Consider the following 15,471-nt stretch of genomic DNA (forward strand, 5'->3'; position numbering starts at 1 on the left):
AGAATCACAGCCGCTGTGTGGACGAGCGATTTCTGTTGCGCTCGCAATACAGTTCATACAATCATCTTTTGTTCAGTTCGTTCAAGTAGATTTCCCCCTTTAATTATAAACGAGCAGAGCAAACCGGGTTCCTTATTGTACTTGTAATCGGGGTTAGAAGATTGTTCTTTTCATTCACATTATTCTATCATATTTATATTATTGTATAACGAGCTTCTAACCCCGAGCTGTCAAGTTAAACAGAAATCGGGGTCCCTCAGCACAACACTCCTCCCCTGAGTCACAGGATGCCCTTACATATATATATATACTATAACTTATATTCGATTTAACTTTGTTATAGTCAATTATTCTATTTCATGACTTAATGGAAGAATATTAAATTCCTGGATTATTATAGTTAAAAGAAATCAAGGTCCTTGACAGGTTATTGATTTCTAGGTATAAAAAAGCCTTTATACTTTGATTTGATCAAACAAAGAAGATCGGAGAGGGTGTATGAACTGCGCGCTCCTTCTCAAAGTATCCAATCAGCGAGAGGCTCCCGGGGCCCTTCAGCCAATCAGGACGGGGCTGCCTGCGCATATAAACCCGAGTGCGGGCTGCTGCTCTCAGTACAGTGCTGATTGTGAAGAGCAGCGAGGAAGATGGCGAGAACCAAGCAGACCGCTCGCAAGTCCACCGGCGGCAAGGCGCCCAGGAAGCAGCTGGCCACCAAGGCTGCCCGCAAGAGCGCCCCCGCCACCGGCGGCGTGAAGAAGCCCCACCGCTACAGGCCCGGCACCGTGGCTCTGCGGGAGATCCGCCGCTACCAGAAGTCCACCGAGCTGCTGATCCGCAAGCTGCCTTTCCAGCGCCTGGTGAGAGAGATCGCCCAGGACTTCAAGACCGACCTGCGCTTCCAGAGCTCCGCCGTCATGGCTCTGCAGGAGGCCAGCGAGGCTTACCTGGTGGGGCTCTTCGAGGACACCAACCTGTGCGCCATCCACGCCAAGAGGGTGACCATCATGCCCAAAGACATCCAGCTGGCCCGCCGCATCCGCGGGGAGCGCGCTTAGACACGGACCGCCTGCTGCAGCATCTTTTCCCTTGAACACAAAGGCTCTTTTAAGAGCCACCACAACACTCGAGAGGGTTACATCATTCCATTAGTCTGTAGGAGGCACAATTCCCGTCTGGTTAGCGGATAAGTGAAATCCGTACCCTGAAGCGGTTTTCTGCCAGTTCGCGCGCGACTACACTGCTGCAGTTAACCAGCGACACTCGCGGAGTATGGAGTATGTTTTGAAAATGCAGGATATTGGAAGTTTTCTGTGGAATTTCGGTGTTAATATTATACGAGTCTTTACTATAGAAAACGGAGATGAATAATATAAAAATGTCAAACTGACCCTCTGCTGTGAAGGCTCTGCAAAACATTTAAAGATTTTTCCATTGATAGAATTAAATACTCAAATTCTTTTTGTGAGAAAGAGCAGTTGCTTTAACTGAAACAGTTACAGGACCGATAGAAAAGTATCTCCCCCTTTGTAAGGTTAAAGCTGAACCAGGGCAGAGTTCCTGGGTGCAGAGACCACGACTGTCCAGCAGAGGGAGCAGGAGAGTGTGGATCGGGACACGCTCAGGGGAGAAAAACAGGACACGTTTGGAAAACGCTCTGGAAAACAAGGCAAAAGTCTCTAAAATAAGAACCGCAGTTCTAAAAAATGAACGATTTCAACTGTGGATCTCTGGTGAGTTTAATTATTTCTTCTTGCTGTTTGATTGCAGTTTTAGTTTTAGTGTCGGGTCATTAATAAATAGTAAACGTGCTGTAGTTTTTCTCAGTAGAGTATGGAGATGTTGAGAGAGGTGAGAGTTCAGCTGTGATTCCTGAGCTGTAGTTTGTCTATGATGTGTTAGGATAGTCTCAGGGATTGAAAGTCCAGTTGTGATTTTTTTCTGTGTGCTGTATTTTGTTTTAGAACAGTTTGGGGAAGAGTGAAGGAGGTGTGTCAATTTGTGAATTCTGTGCTGTAGTTAGTCTCAGAATAGTCTGGGGAGGAGTGAGAGTCCAGCTGTGATTTCTGTGCTGTAGTTTGTGCCAGAAGAGTTGGGGGATACAGTACAGGCACTGAGAGCACAATGTGTCCCTCTGTAGTGTCATCCCCCCTGGGTATACAGTACTGCACAGAGCCAACAGGTACCAGTCCACTGGGGTCTACATTACTGCACAGAGCCAACAGGTACCAGTACGCTTGGGTATACATTACTGCACAGAGCCAACAGGTACCAGTACGCTTGGGTATACATTACTGCACAGAGCCAACAGGTACCAGTACGCTGGGGTATACATTACTGCACAGAGCCAACAGGTACCAGTACGCTGGGGTATACATTACTGCACAGAGCACCAACAGGTACCAGTCTGCTGGGGTATACAGTACATTACTGCACAGAGCTGCAGCACTGCCAGGTGGGCTAATTGAACCCAGAGCCCCAGTGCTGTGAGGTTGCAATGCTAGCCACTCTACCAGCATGCTGCCCTCTCTATCAGCTCATAATCCTTTCTTTTCCTTCACCCTGACTTCTGAAGTCACAGCTCTGACTGTCTTCGGTAAGACTTCACGTTCCTCCCGGGTGAAGCCGTGTCTCCAGCTATGACCCAGCGCTGTGTGACAGGTGTGCTGGCAGAGAGTAGAGACCCCCACATCTGAAGATCTCAGGAAGCAGCCACTTACAGACCCAGGTAAGACACTGCTTGACAGCTTTATAGCTGCTCATCAAGTAACTTCATATCAACACTGGAGCATAATGTTGATTGTGTGATGAGAAGATTCAGCAGAATATATTTAAAGAAAATGGTCAAACCTGTAGATAAGTGGATGAAGAGATACAGAGTTCAACAAGTTCACAAATTTGGGGAAACTTCTGTTGGAAAAACCTGACATTTATTTATGCATCCTAAAATTCAAACGCTTCAAAAAGGAAGCGGTTCACAGAGTTGTAGGTTGTGTGGAGAGCAAGTTGAGACTCACTTACACATAATCCTGTCCTGCCTGGAAATTCAACAATACAGGAAACCTCTAACACTTAATAATACAGTGAATTTAAACATGCAATTCCCCGTCTCCCTGGTGTGTTTGGGTAGTTTTACTTTTGATTACTTGGAAGTAAAGGGTAGAGTTATACTAGGTAATCCTTTTAGCTGCCAGTAAGAAAACAATCAGAAGAAACTGGGTTTGCTGGAAAGCCCCCAGCATGTGAACAGTGGATCAGTGCTGTGAGGGAGATTTCTGTCAAGAAAAAGAACAGCTTTCTCTCAGGTTACAGGCAGAGAGGTCTAGCAGATACTGGTGAGCCTGGATTGGATTTACAGCCTCACTCAAACCTGATTTCATTTGGTGAAAGAAGATGAACCAGTCTTACGGTGTGGATTACGAGCTGTCTGTTGTGTTTTTACTGACTAGTTAGATTTCCTCCATCTATACTGGCACAGTTTAGAGAGTTTACCATGTGGAAACATCATGTCACAGTCAGATGAAGGAGGACAATTGCTGTGTCGTGTTTAGGCTTTATGTGTGTATCCTCTTGTTGGTGAATAAGAAGCCTGTGAGAATAACCGTTGGAAGTTCTCTGCTGTAATTCCAGGTGTTGTGGGAATTCTGCAGTTCTGTTCTGTTAGAGGCAACAATACTGATAGGACTACTATACCTTCAGCACTTCACTCTTCACTTCAGATTTTGCTGGTCTACAGAGATCTGCATGGAGTACTGACATACAGAAGACATGATGGATGGACGAATACACTTATTCATTTATTCCTTTTTTTAATTATATAATGTTAGCACGCCCAAAGGGGTTGGGCAGACAGTTGACCTTGGACTTTTCTCCTTACTGAGGAATTTTTGGTTCCTCTCCTCCGTTGTCTTCTGGTCTTTCCTGTTCTGTATTCACAACCTGTATGGTCACTTGCTTTGTTAAGCGCCTTGGGGCAACCTTGTTGTGAAAGGCGCTATTTCAAAATAAATTGCATTGAATTGAATTCTGCAAGTCACTCTTTAAATATCTCACCTGTGACTTCGCCGGTTTCCCAGCTCACAGTCGGAGGACAGAGGCTGCCCAGGGGTGCAGCTCGGACCCCCAGTCGCCAAAAAGGCCGTGTTCTGCTGCAGTGAGGCCCGAGTCTGCCAGGGGTCAGAGGTCAATAGCCCCGGGGTCTCTCCAGCTCCCTGTGCCCCTGAGGGAGGAGCCTCGGAGCTGGAAGTCAGCAGGGTCGATAGTTCATTTGATAGTTCTTTCTGGCTTCACTTGCATGTTGCATGACCCTCTTCTCCCTGACCCAACGCCTCTCAGGTCGGTTGTGTGTTGCTATGCTGGCCGCTGGCTGAGGATCAGAGCGCCGCCTGTCCTTCCAACACCCAACACCTGCAGCCCCCCACCAGAGAGGGTCCTGATGAAGCCCTTCCTTCCTCTGACCCCCCAGCTCCTCTCTCTGTGGTCGGGCCTTACCTCCCTGAGTGATGCCCTCTCCTCGCACAGGGGCTGGTGACCCACCATCTCAGCTGAACTGCTGCCCTATTCCTGCGAGTTGTGATGGCAGTTTTATCTGGGTGAGGGGAGACTGGTTGGAGTTTACGGGTGATCGCTCTGCTGGGGTGTTTCCTGCAGGTTGAGACAGTAGACACAGCCCCAGTCCTCCAGCTCCTGCGTCTGGGACTCCAGTCTCCTCTCAGGAAGCTGCAGGAGAGACTCTCTCCAGGGGAGACCTGCTGCAGCCAGGGGGCAGACCTCAGGCCCTGTGGGGAAAAGTTTATTCTCATTACTAAAGAAAAGCTTTTATTGTTATAATGAAACAGAAATTTCCCTGTGTGAGAAACCACAGCCCTCGAGTTTCTGGCCCTGTTTTGTTCCTCCTCTCCCAGGGGCTCAGGGAGGACAGGAGCTGTCCAGGGGCTCCTCTCCCCACTGGCAGAGGGATTGAGGCCACAGCTCTCTCAGCGCTGCTCCTCTTCTGATCCAGAGCTCAGACACTCCTACTGCCAGACCTGAGGGCTGTAAGAAAAGGGATCTGAGGGCTGTAGGCAGCCGCTGTCATACAGTATTGAATTACATTCATTCACCTTATTGAATAACAGTACATTCCAATTATTGATTCTGTACTTAACCTGCCAACTGTAGGAGTTCTGTCTGCACTGAAGTAGCAGGTGTTGGTCATGAAACAGCTCCAGTCAGGACAGCTGCCCTGGGGATGAGTGGAGAAGCAGCAGGAAGGTCAACAGTTCCTCCCCCAGCTGGAGTCCCTGGCAGCAGCTCTTCCCTGGGGAGGCTGAACCCCCTCTGCTTGGCCAGGAGAAGCCTCTGGGACACCCTCTGCTGGGCTGGCAGCTCTGGCCTCTGCAGACAGTCCTTCCTCTCCTTCTCCAGGGGCACTGGGCAGGACCCCACCGGGCCTCTGGGGCACCCTCCTCTCTGGGACACAGATACTCCTACACCGCTTCTAGACACTGGGCTCTGAGCTCCCCACTGCACTGGAGACCCTGGGCTCACAGCAGACTCCTTCCTCTCCCCCTGCTGATCCTGACCTGGGACAGTACAGCCCCTCCTGCTCTTGGCAGGACCTGAGCTCAGGGTCCTGCAGGCTGGAGCCAGTCCTGTACAGAGCACCAGCAGCTGCCACACCTAGTTTAGAAAACCTCCACACTAGTCCCACCAGCAGCAGGGAGACCTAGGGTTTTTGACAGATGTACAGAGGGGTTTAGACACAATAATCAATACAGGTTCAAATACAAAAGGATCAATACATCCTTCAGCAAACTGTAGAATGAAAGTGAGTGTAAGAGAGGCCACAGGCCTCCAGCTTTTACCCCTGATCTGTAAAACATCAGGGATTTAAAATCATAGCTGGAAAGTGACAGATCTCTGATCCAGACAGATCAATAGACACACGTGTGACAGGCAGGGACAGATTTCTCCAGGACTGTGTGAAATAAGTCAGACAAACTGTTCCGGACTGTGGCAGAGAAGCACAGTTAACAGAATAGTGTCTGAAAGATCTGCAGGTAAACTGCTGTGGAAAACAAGTTAATTTCCAGCCACAGAGTCAGTGTGTCTGAACCAGCAGGACATGGAGGACGAAATAAAACTGATCTAAACACAAAGAGAAGAACACAGAAACTGACAAACTGAAACTAGAGTAAAACATTTGTGATGAGAACATGATTTCAGTCAGCACACGGCACTGAACCTTTTGGCTTGATGAAAACATGTTCAGGAAGATCAGAGAGAGGGAGACAGGTGTTCAGGCACCTTCAGCACAACATCCCACTGAGCCTCATTCAGAGCTGGTGAGATTGTCAGTCTGGCCTGGAGCTGGTGTCTGTTGTGTCACTGAGGCTCAGGGCCAGGAGCTGGACTGGATACAGATGACATCACGGTCAGTGGAGCACAGCTGGAAACTGAAAAGGGCTTCATTATAAACAGCCTCCATAGACACTTATAGCAAGGTCTCCGCCTGGTGGCCACACTCTGAAATGTGACCTTCTGAAATGGCGTTTTTACAGTGTTACTGCAACTTTAAATGTCGACATTTGAACTGATTGGAGTAGTTCAGGTGGGTAGCCGTTTCAACATGCGTAGGCTGCAAAGGAACAAGTAATAGGTTTATTTCCTGCTGAAAAGAGAAGGGAGAAAACACAACGTTTCGGCCGAGGAGCCTTCTTACAGTGTGAGCTGTGTGAGGTGTGCTCCAGTGTAACAGACAGACAGTATCCGGTGCTCCAGTGCAGCAGACAGACAATATCACATTTTTCCAGTGCAGCAGATATACAGTATCACAGTGCTCCAGTGCAGCAGATATACAGTATCACAGTGTTCCAGTGCAGCAGATGTGCAGTATCACGGTGTTCCAGTGCTGCAGACACGGACCGCCTGCTGCAGGATCTTTTCCCTTGAACACAAAGGCTCTTTCAAGAGCCACCACAACACTCGAGAGGGTTACATTATTCCATTATAGTCTGTACGAGGCACAATTCTCGTTTGGTTAGCTGATAAGTGAAATCGGTACTGATCAGTAGTTCTATATCCTATTTCGTTAAAATCACATTTGTGTACAACTACACTGCTGTAGTTAACCAGCAAAATACTTCACCCCTTTTGCTGTTTTTTCGGCGTTCCTGTAAGTACATTTGAAAGCGTTTAAGTGCATGAAATGATTTTAATGATACAAGGACGATCACCATTAAAGCCCCATACGCTGTTTATTTTGGTGTTTGTTCACAATTAATGGGATGAGATCGGTCTACATCTACACGGGACATTACAGCACCTCGGGTCGCATCAACATAAACACAGGTGGTGACATAAACATTGAATACTCGAGGTCTGTCCTCTCCGGCGCTGCTGTGGTGGAGAGCTCTCCGGCAGGGAAGAGGTTCCTGTGCAGTCTGGGCTGCTGCTGCGGTCGGAGAGGAGGCGGGCTCGTGTGTCAGCGCGCCTCATGTCTCAAGCAGGTCCGCTCTCAGGCTTGAAAAGAGAAGCGCCGCGGCTGCAGCCCAGCAGTGTGTGTCGTGTCACTAACTGATAACTTGAAGATGTCTGGAAGAGGCAAAGGCGGAAAGGGACTCGGGAAAGGAGGCGCTAAGCGTCACCGCAAGGTTCTCCGCGACAACATCCAGGGAATCACCAAGCCCGCCATCCGCCGCCTGGCTCGCCGTGGGGGAGTGAAGCGGATCTCCGGGCTGATCTACGAGGAGACCCGCGGGGTGCTAAAGGTGTTCCTGGAGAACGTCATCCGCGACGCCGTCACCTACACCGAGCACGCCAAGAGGAAGACCGTCACCGCCATGGACGTGGTGTACGCGCTGAAGCGCCAGGGCCGCACCCTGTACGGCTTCGGTGGCTAAACAGGAACGGAGCTTCACTACCGGACTGGACCCCGACGTATCAACCCAAAGGCTCTTTTAAGAGCCACCCACCTTTTCAGTAAAGAGCTGAGATCTTAACTTGAAAGCAGTGCTGAAGCTCAAAAGTATTGTGATACGAAGCTGTTGGTTGCTCAAGAGTGATTTTAAGGGTGCTTAGAATATGGCCAAGAGTCCTTTTGACTTCCAAGTTTGCACAAATCGCACATTTTACGCTGATCACATTTTTTACTAGAGTAGGGGACATAAGCGGGATTTAAAAAAATCTGCCCGTAGTGCTTTCACTTAAGTTCGCGGCCAGAGGGGGGAGAGAGGCGCCTGCAGTCAGAGCGAGCGGGTCAGACACTCAGCCGTTTGAATTTCATTGGCGCAGAGCGCAGCCAATAGGAGAGCAGCTCTCTCGCTGACCAATGAGCCGGCTTCTTAGCTGAGCGAGCTGATTTGCATGCGACCTCTATAAATAGGGGGCTGCATAACGCGCAAGCATCATTACCGTATGCACAGTGAGTGAAGATGCCTGAACCAGCGAAATCCGCTGCCAAGAAGGGATCCAAGAAAGCCGTGACCAAGACGGCCGGGAAGGGCGGCAAAAAGCGCAGAAAGACCAGGAAGGAGAGCTACGCCATCTACGTGTACAAGGTGCTGAAGCAGGTGCACCCGGACACCGGCATCTCGTCGAAGGCCATGGGCATCATGAACTCGTTCGTCAGCGACATCTTCGAGCGCATCGCCGGCGAGGCCTCCCGCCTGGCGCACTACAACAAGCGCTCCACCATCACCTCCCGGGAGATCCAGACCGCCGTGCGCCTGCTGCTGCCCGGAGAGCTGGCCAAGCACGCCGTGTCCGAGGGCACCAAGGCCGTCACCAAGTACACCAGCTCCAAGTAAACCTGGCCCGCCCGTCCCCGATCAACGAACCCAAAGGCTCTTTTAAGAGCCACCCACAGAGTCGAGAAGGAGCTGTCTTTACCTTTTTGTGTGTGTGCATATTGCTTTTTCCGTGGTACTGTAGCGCGTTCGAGTTGAGCTTATTAAACGGAAATTTGCTTTCGACAGATTTCGTGTTGTGTGTATTTGAAGCCTGACTCGGTCCTTTGAACGACGTATTTTTTTCATAATATGAATATGCAATTCAGGAATTATAATTTATGGCGAATTAACAGGGAGTTCACGTCAAATAACGTGAGCACCAGTGCTGTTCGTGCTTTTGAGCTTTCCGGCAGGGAAGGGGTTAATGTTGCTGCCGCACGAATCGGAGAAGAAGGGTTCGGGCTAAATCACCCGGGTCTCAACCAGGTCAGCTTGCATGTTTCTCCTTATTTTTAGTTTGCGTTTTAACGGTAAAACGCAATTGTCTGTGGATTTTAGGTATTGCTATTACAGCAGTCTTCACTATAGTAAACAGATGAATAACACGGTAAAAATGTCAAACTGACCCTATGCTGTGAAGGCTCTGCAAAATATTATTTCGAAATAATTAAATACCCAGATTCTTTTTGGGAGAAAGAGCAGTCGCTTTGACTAGGAAACAGTTACAGGACCGATAGAAAAGTATCTTCCTGTTTGTAAGGTTACAGCTGAACCAGGGCAGAGCTCCTGGGTGCAGAGACCACGACTGTCCAGCAGAGGGAGGAGGAGAGAGTGGATCGCGTCACGCTAAGGGGAGAAAAACAGGACACGCTTGTCTGGAAAACAAGGCAAATGTCTTTAAAATAAGAACCACAGTCCACACGATTTCAGCTGTGGGTCTCTGGTGAGTGAAATTATTTCTTCTTCCTGTTTGATAGCAGTTTAAGTGTCGGGTCATTAGTAAATAGTAAACGGAACGCAGGTTAAAGGAGTGAATTTAATTTGCTTATTTAATTTACTTTGCGTCTTGCTGGTTTTAAAATCTATATGAAATGGTTCAGAGGGCGGAGGAAGAGACGAACTCGAAATGCAGTTCCGATATTCGAGAAAGTAGTGGCGTCTTTATATCGAGTGTAAAATGTTTTAAAAATAAAGATGTTTCAAGAGTTTGCTCACAGACTTGCATGTGAATGTTGTGCGTCTTTCCTTGCTCTCTCGTCCTGGGGGCTCGTAAAACCCGGAAAGGTGAGATTTTAGTCTGAAACTATTCTATTTTGACTTAAAACAAACAATTACCTGTCAGAACGCTACAAAGTTTCTAAAAAGCACAGGTTTAATAATATCCAAACCATCAAAACATATTCTGACCCTTTTTCCAGTTATAAAATGTATTCCCCAGGCTGTTTTCACTGGTAAGTATGTTCCTCATGAGGATGATTAGCTCTTGTCCTGCAGCACAGTTCCAGGGTATTACAGTGAGAACAGGGATTATCGTGGGTTTTCCAGCTCACTGTTCCTTGTGGGTATTAGATGTCAGAGGGCTCTACCCCAGCTCTTAAATCACTGCATCAAACCCGTTCATCTGCACTCTTCTCTGTTAGAGTTCTGAGGGCTTTGCCCCAGCGCAGTGTTGAAGATCCCTGTCTGGGGTGGTGTGCCCTGTGGACTTTGCACACAAGATTTTGTTTTCCTGTATTTTCCATGTGTTTCTTCTCACTTTTGTAAGAGACCGCTCAATCTAAAATAACCCAAACACTCAGCCAACTCTGCTTTTTTCCCCTGTCAAACACCCTCATACGAAAGTCTACCCGTGAGATTGGTGAGGAGCGAGAGAGGTGAGTCCACTGCTGTAGTTTGTCTCGGAAGAGCTTGGGAAGGGGTGAGAGGAGTGAGAGTCCAGCTGTGATTTCTTTACTGTAGTTTGTCTCTGAATGGTTTACGGTGGGTGAGATGGGGGTATGTGTCCCCCAGTGATTTCTGTGCTGTCCTTTGGCTTAGAAGAGTTTGCAGAGGGTAAGATATTTGAGTCCAGCTGTGAGATCTGTGCTGTAGTTTTTCTCACTAGAGTATGGAGAGGTTGAGAGAGGTGAGGGTCCAACTGTGATTTCTGAGCTTGATTTGTATTTTATCTGAGACGAGTTTGGGCAGGGTGAGGTGGGGGTGAGAACTGGATTCCTGAGCTGTCGTTTGTCTACGATGTGTTTAAATGGGGTGAGGGATTGAGAATCCAGTTGTGATTGTTTTTTTGCTGTAGTTTGTCTTAGAACAGTTTGGGGAAGAGTGAAAGGAGGTGTGTCCATTTGTGATTTTAGTGCTGTAGTTTGTGCCAGAAGAGTTGGGGGATACAGTACAGGCACGGAGAGCACAATGTGTCCCTCTGTAGTGTCGTCCCCCCTGGGTATACAGTACTGCACAGAGCCAACAGGTACCAGTCCGCTGGGGTCTACATTACTGCACAGAGCCAACAGGTACCAGTACGCTGGGGTCTACATTACCGCACAGAGCCAACAGGTACCAGTACGCTGGGGTCTACATTACTGCACAGAGCCCACAGGTACCAGTCCGCTGGGGTCTACATTACTGCACAGAGCCAACAGGTACCAGTACGCTGGGGTCTACATTACTGCACAGAGCCAACAGGTACCAGTACGCTGGGGTCTACATTACTGCACAGAGCCCACAGGTACCAGTACGCTGGGGTATACATTACTGCACAGAGCTGCAACATTGCCAGGTGGCCCAGTGCTGTGAGGTTGAAATGCTAGCCACTCTACCAGCATGCTGCCCTCACTATCAGCTCATAATCCTTTCTTTTCCTTCACCCTGACTTCTGAAGTCGCAGCTCTGACTGTCTTTGGTAAGACTTCACGTTCCTCCCGGGTGAAGCCGTGTCTCCAGCTATGTGCAGCGTCATGACCCAGCGCTGAGACCCCTCTCATCTGAAGATCTCACGAAGCAGCCACTTACAGGCCCAGGTAAGACACTGCTTGACAGCTTTATAGCTGCTCATCAAGTAACTTCATATCAACACTGGAGCATAATGTTGATTGTGTGATGAAAAGATTCAGAAGAATATGTTTAAAGAAAATGGTAAAACAATTGCTGCAGATCAGTGCCTACAGTATTTTAGATTTGTCACAGCAAAGAGATTGAATACTTACAGAATGCAGCAGCTAGAATTGTTGCTAGGAGCAGAAAGTATGACCATATAACCCCCATACTTAGCTCTCTTCATTGGCTTCCTGTCAGGTTCAGGGCGGACTTCAAAATCCTTCTACTTACAAGGCTCCCAGAGGTCAGTCACCTGCCTGTCTGATGGAACTTATTGTTTACCATCCAAGTCGCCTGTTTAGATTACAGAAGGCAGGTCTTCTTCATCTTCCATGCATTAATAAAAAGACAGTTGGCGGTAAAGCCTTCCATTACAGGGCCCCTAGCTTATGGAACAGTCTCCCACCCCATGTTCGGGATGCTGAGTCAATCTCAGTATTCAAATCCAGACTGAAGGCCTATTACTGCAGCCTAGTCTACTCACCCCTTACATTATAGCCTGCTGCAGCCATGGCTCCTGGTGCTGCTGTACATGCCATTGTGTGTCTCTGTGTTGGCCCACCAGGTAGATACATCTGTTCTGACCAGACTATCCTATTCTCCTCCCCACAGAGGGACATCGTGGATACAGCTATCACTTAGGAGGATTTTGCTGGTCTACAGAGATCTGCATGGATTACTGACATACAGAAGACATGATGGATGGACTAGTACCCTTATTCATTTATTCATTTTTTTAATTATATAATGTTAGCATTCCCAAACGGGTTGGGCAGACAGTTGACATTGGACCCCTAGAGGTTTCTTTTCTCTTTACTGAGGAGTTTGTGGTCCCTCTCCTCCGTTGTCTTCGGGTCTTTTCTGTTCTGTATTCACAACCTGTATGGTCACTTCCTTTGTTAAGGGTCTTGGGGGCAACCTTGTTGTGAAAGGCGCTATTTCAAAATAAATTGAATTGAGTTGAATTCTGCGAGTCGCTCTTTAAATATCTCGCCTGTTACTTCGCCGGTTTCACAGCTCACAGGCGGAGGACAGAGGCTGCAGCTCGGACCCCCAGTCACCACACAGGCCGTGTTCTGCTGCAGTGAGGCCTGAGTCTGCCAGGGGTCAGAGGTCAATAGTCCCGGGGTCTCTCCAGATCCATGTGTGCCTCTGAGGGAGGAGGCTCGGAGCTGGAAGACAGCAGGGTCCTGCTCTGGGGTCTGTCTTCACAGGGTCAGGCCCTGAGCTCAGGCCTGGGGGAGCAGTTAGCAGTCTCCCCTCCTCTCGCTGGGGGAGCCTGTTGCCTGCAGAGTTCATTCTGGCTTCACGTGCAGGTCACCTGACCAAACGCCCCTCTGGCCGGTCGCGTGTTGCTGTGCTGACCACTGTCTAAAGCTCAGAGCTCCACCTGTCCTCACTCCCCCAACACCTGCAGTCCCCCCCAGCGAGGGTCCTGATGAAGCCCTTCCCTCCTTTCAGACCACTTTTGCCAGGAGGGTGGGCCCCCAGCTCCTCTCTCTGTGGTCTGGCCTAACCACCCTGACTGATGCCCTTTCCTCCCACAGGGGCTGGTGACCCACCATCTCAGCTGAACTGCTGCCCTATTCCTGTTTTATCTGAGTGAAGGAAGAGTCACAGTGCCAACAGAGCACCAGCTGACGTCACACACAAGGCCGGAAGTGTGGGAATAAGTGAACTCGGGTTTCGTTTTTAGCTCTTTATTTACTGAACACTGGTTTTGTGTTTTCAAGTTCCAAGAAGGAGAGGAGACTCAGTTCTCCTGTGGGGCGCAGCTCTGCAGGAAGCAGAGGGGAGACTCGTTGGGATTCAGGGGTGATTACTCTGCTGGGGTGTTTCCTGGAGGTTGAGATACTAAACAGCTGCAGTCCTCCAGCTCCTTCATCTGGGACTCCACTCTCCAATCGGGAAGGTGCAGGAGAGACCTCCTAGAGCCAGGGGGCAGACATCAGTCCCTGCAGGGAAATGTTTACTCCTATTACTAAAGAAAAGCTTTTATTGCAATAATGAAAGCAATTCCCGTGAGAAGCCACATCCCTTGAGTTTCTGGTCCTGCTTTGTTCCTCCTCTCCCAGGGGCTCAGGGAGGACAGGAGCTGGACTCTTCTGCTCCTGTCCTCCAGGAGGTTCAGCTCTCCAGGGGCTCAGGCTGGGAGAAGAGAGGATCGGCTCCTCTCCCAACTGGCAGAGGGATGGGGGTTCACAGCTCTCCGAGCCAGAGCTCAGACACTCCTACTGCCAGACCCGAGGGCTTTAAGAAAAGGGATCTGAGGGCTGTAGGCAATCAATTGTTGATTCTGTATTGGACCTGCCAACTGTAGGAGTTCTGTCTGCACTGAAGTAGCAGGTGTTGGTCATGAAACAGCTCCAGCATGGACAGCTGCCCTGGGGATGAGTGGAGAAGCAGCAGGAAGGTCAACAGTTCCTCCCCCAGCTAGAGTCCCTGGGAGCAGCTCTTCCCTGGGGAGGCTGAGCCCCCTCTGCTTGGCCAGGAGAAGCCTCTGGGACACCCTCTGCTGGGCTGGCAGCTCTGGCCTCTGCAGACAGTCCTTCCTCTCCTTCTCCTGGGGCACTGGGCAGGACCCCACTGGGCCTCTGGGGCACCCTCCTCTCTGGGACACAGAGATACTCCCACACAGCTTCTAGACACTGGGCTCTGAGCTCCCCACTGCACTGGAGACCCTGGGCTCACAACAGACTCCTTCCTCTCCCCCTGCTGATCCTGACCTAGGACAGTACAGCCCCTCCTGCTCTTGGCAGGACCTGAGCTCAGGGTCCTGCAGGCTGGAGCCAGTCCTGTCCAGAGCACCAGCAGCTGCCAGCTGGGCTCCTGGTTTAGAAAGACCCCCACACCAGTCCCACCAGTAGCAGGGAGACTGGGCCACAGCCCCACACTCACCAACAGGCTGAGCTCCAGCACACTGCTGGCTCGACTCCCTCTCCTGAGCCCCTGTGGGTCAGCTGTCCAGTCACAGGGCTCCAGGCTGCAGCACTTCACATGACCACTAGAGGTACTGTCCCACTGCCACCATCACAAAGGGAAGATCATGGCTCCAGAAAGCCTGTGAAACCAAAAAGACAATAAGAGACATTTACAAGCTTAAACAAGAGAAACACAAACACCAAAAGGCTTTCACTAAAGAGCATAAGACCCCCAACTACTCCATCTAACCATGACCTATCTATCCAAATCTCACTGCTATTCATTCCTGTGCCTCTGAGACAGCTTTTATACAGCTCAATCCCATGTGAAAATCCTCCCAGTCCAATCAGCCCTTCAGACAATCAGTGTTCACAGGTGCAGCTCTTGACACTGGAGGGTCTGAGTCCTGTTCTGCAAGCCTGCAGTGGCGCCACACTGTGGTCAGTCCTGTCTCAGCCTGACAGAGAGGGACTGCGGGAGGAATATTGTCATATTCTCACAGAGGGAGATCTGCAGGGACTCAAGGAGGCAAAGACAGACAAGGGATTCGTTACACAATGATCTTACTGCGTGTTTTCAGACAGGAGCTGAATCCTGTTACAGCTAAAATGAGACATAGGGTGTTTGAAAGATGTACAGAGGGGTTTAGACATAAAGATCAATACAAGATCAAATACAAAAGGATCAATACATCCTTCAGCAAACTGTAGGATGAAAGTGTGTGTAAGAAAGGCCACAGACCTCCAGC

At 49.5% G+C, this 15,471-nt stretch overlaps 3 protein-coding genes across 3 annotated transcripts; all 3 read left to right on the plus strand.

Annotated features, from left to right (window-relative positions):
• The first annotated feature begins 647 nt into the window (after positions 1-647).
• LOC138224893 (histone H3) lies at positions 648-1,058 on the plus strand. Its single transcript, XM_069183070.1, has one exon. It carries the CDS (start codon positions 648-650, stop codon positions 1,056-1,058), a length of 411 nt encoding a protein of 136 aa, XP_069039171.1.
• Positions 1,059-7,571: 6,513 nt separating this feature from the next.
• Positions 7,572-7,883, plus strand: LOC138224894 (histone H4). The gene has a single exon (XM_069183072.1). The coding sequence runs from the start codon at positions 7,572-7,574 to the stop codon at positions 7,881-7,883; it is 312 nt and encodes a 103-aa protein (XP_069039173.1).
• Positions 7,884-8,323: 440 nt separating this feature from the next.
• LOC138224828 (histone H2B 1/2-like) lies at positions 8,324-8,954 on the plus strand. Its single transcript, XM_069182921.1, has one exon. The coding sequence runs from the start codon at positions 8,415-8,417 to the stop codon at positions 8,787-8,789; it is 375 nt and encodes a 124-aa protein (XP_069039022.1). The 5' UTR covers positions 8,324-8,414; the 3' UTR covers positions 8,790-8,954.
• The last annotated feature ends 6,517 nt before the right edge of the window (positions 8,955-15,471 follow it).

This window comes from Lepisosteus oculatus, chromosome 23 (assembly GCF_040954835.1).
Source record: "Lepisosteus oculatus isolate fLepOcu1 chromosome 23, fLepOcu1.hap2, whole genome shotgun sequence".
In the NCBI taxonomy this organism is placed as follows: Eukaryota; Metazoa; Chordata; class Actinopteri; order Semionotiformes; family Lepisosteidae; genus Lepisosteus; species Lepisosteus oculatus.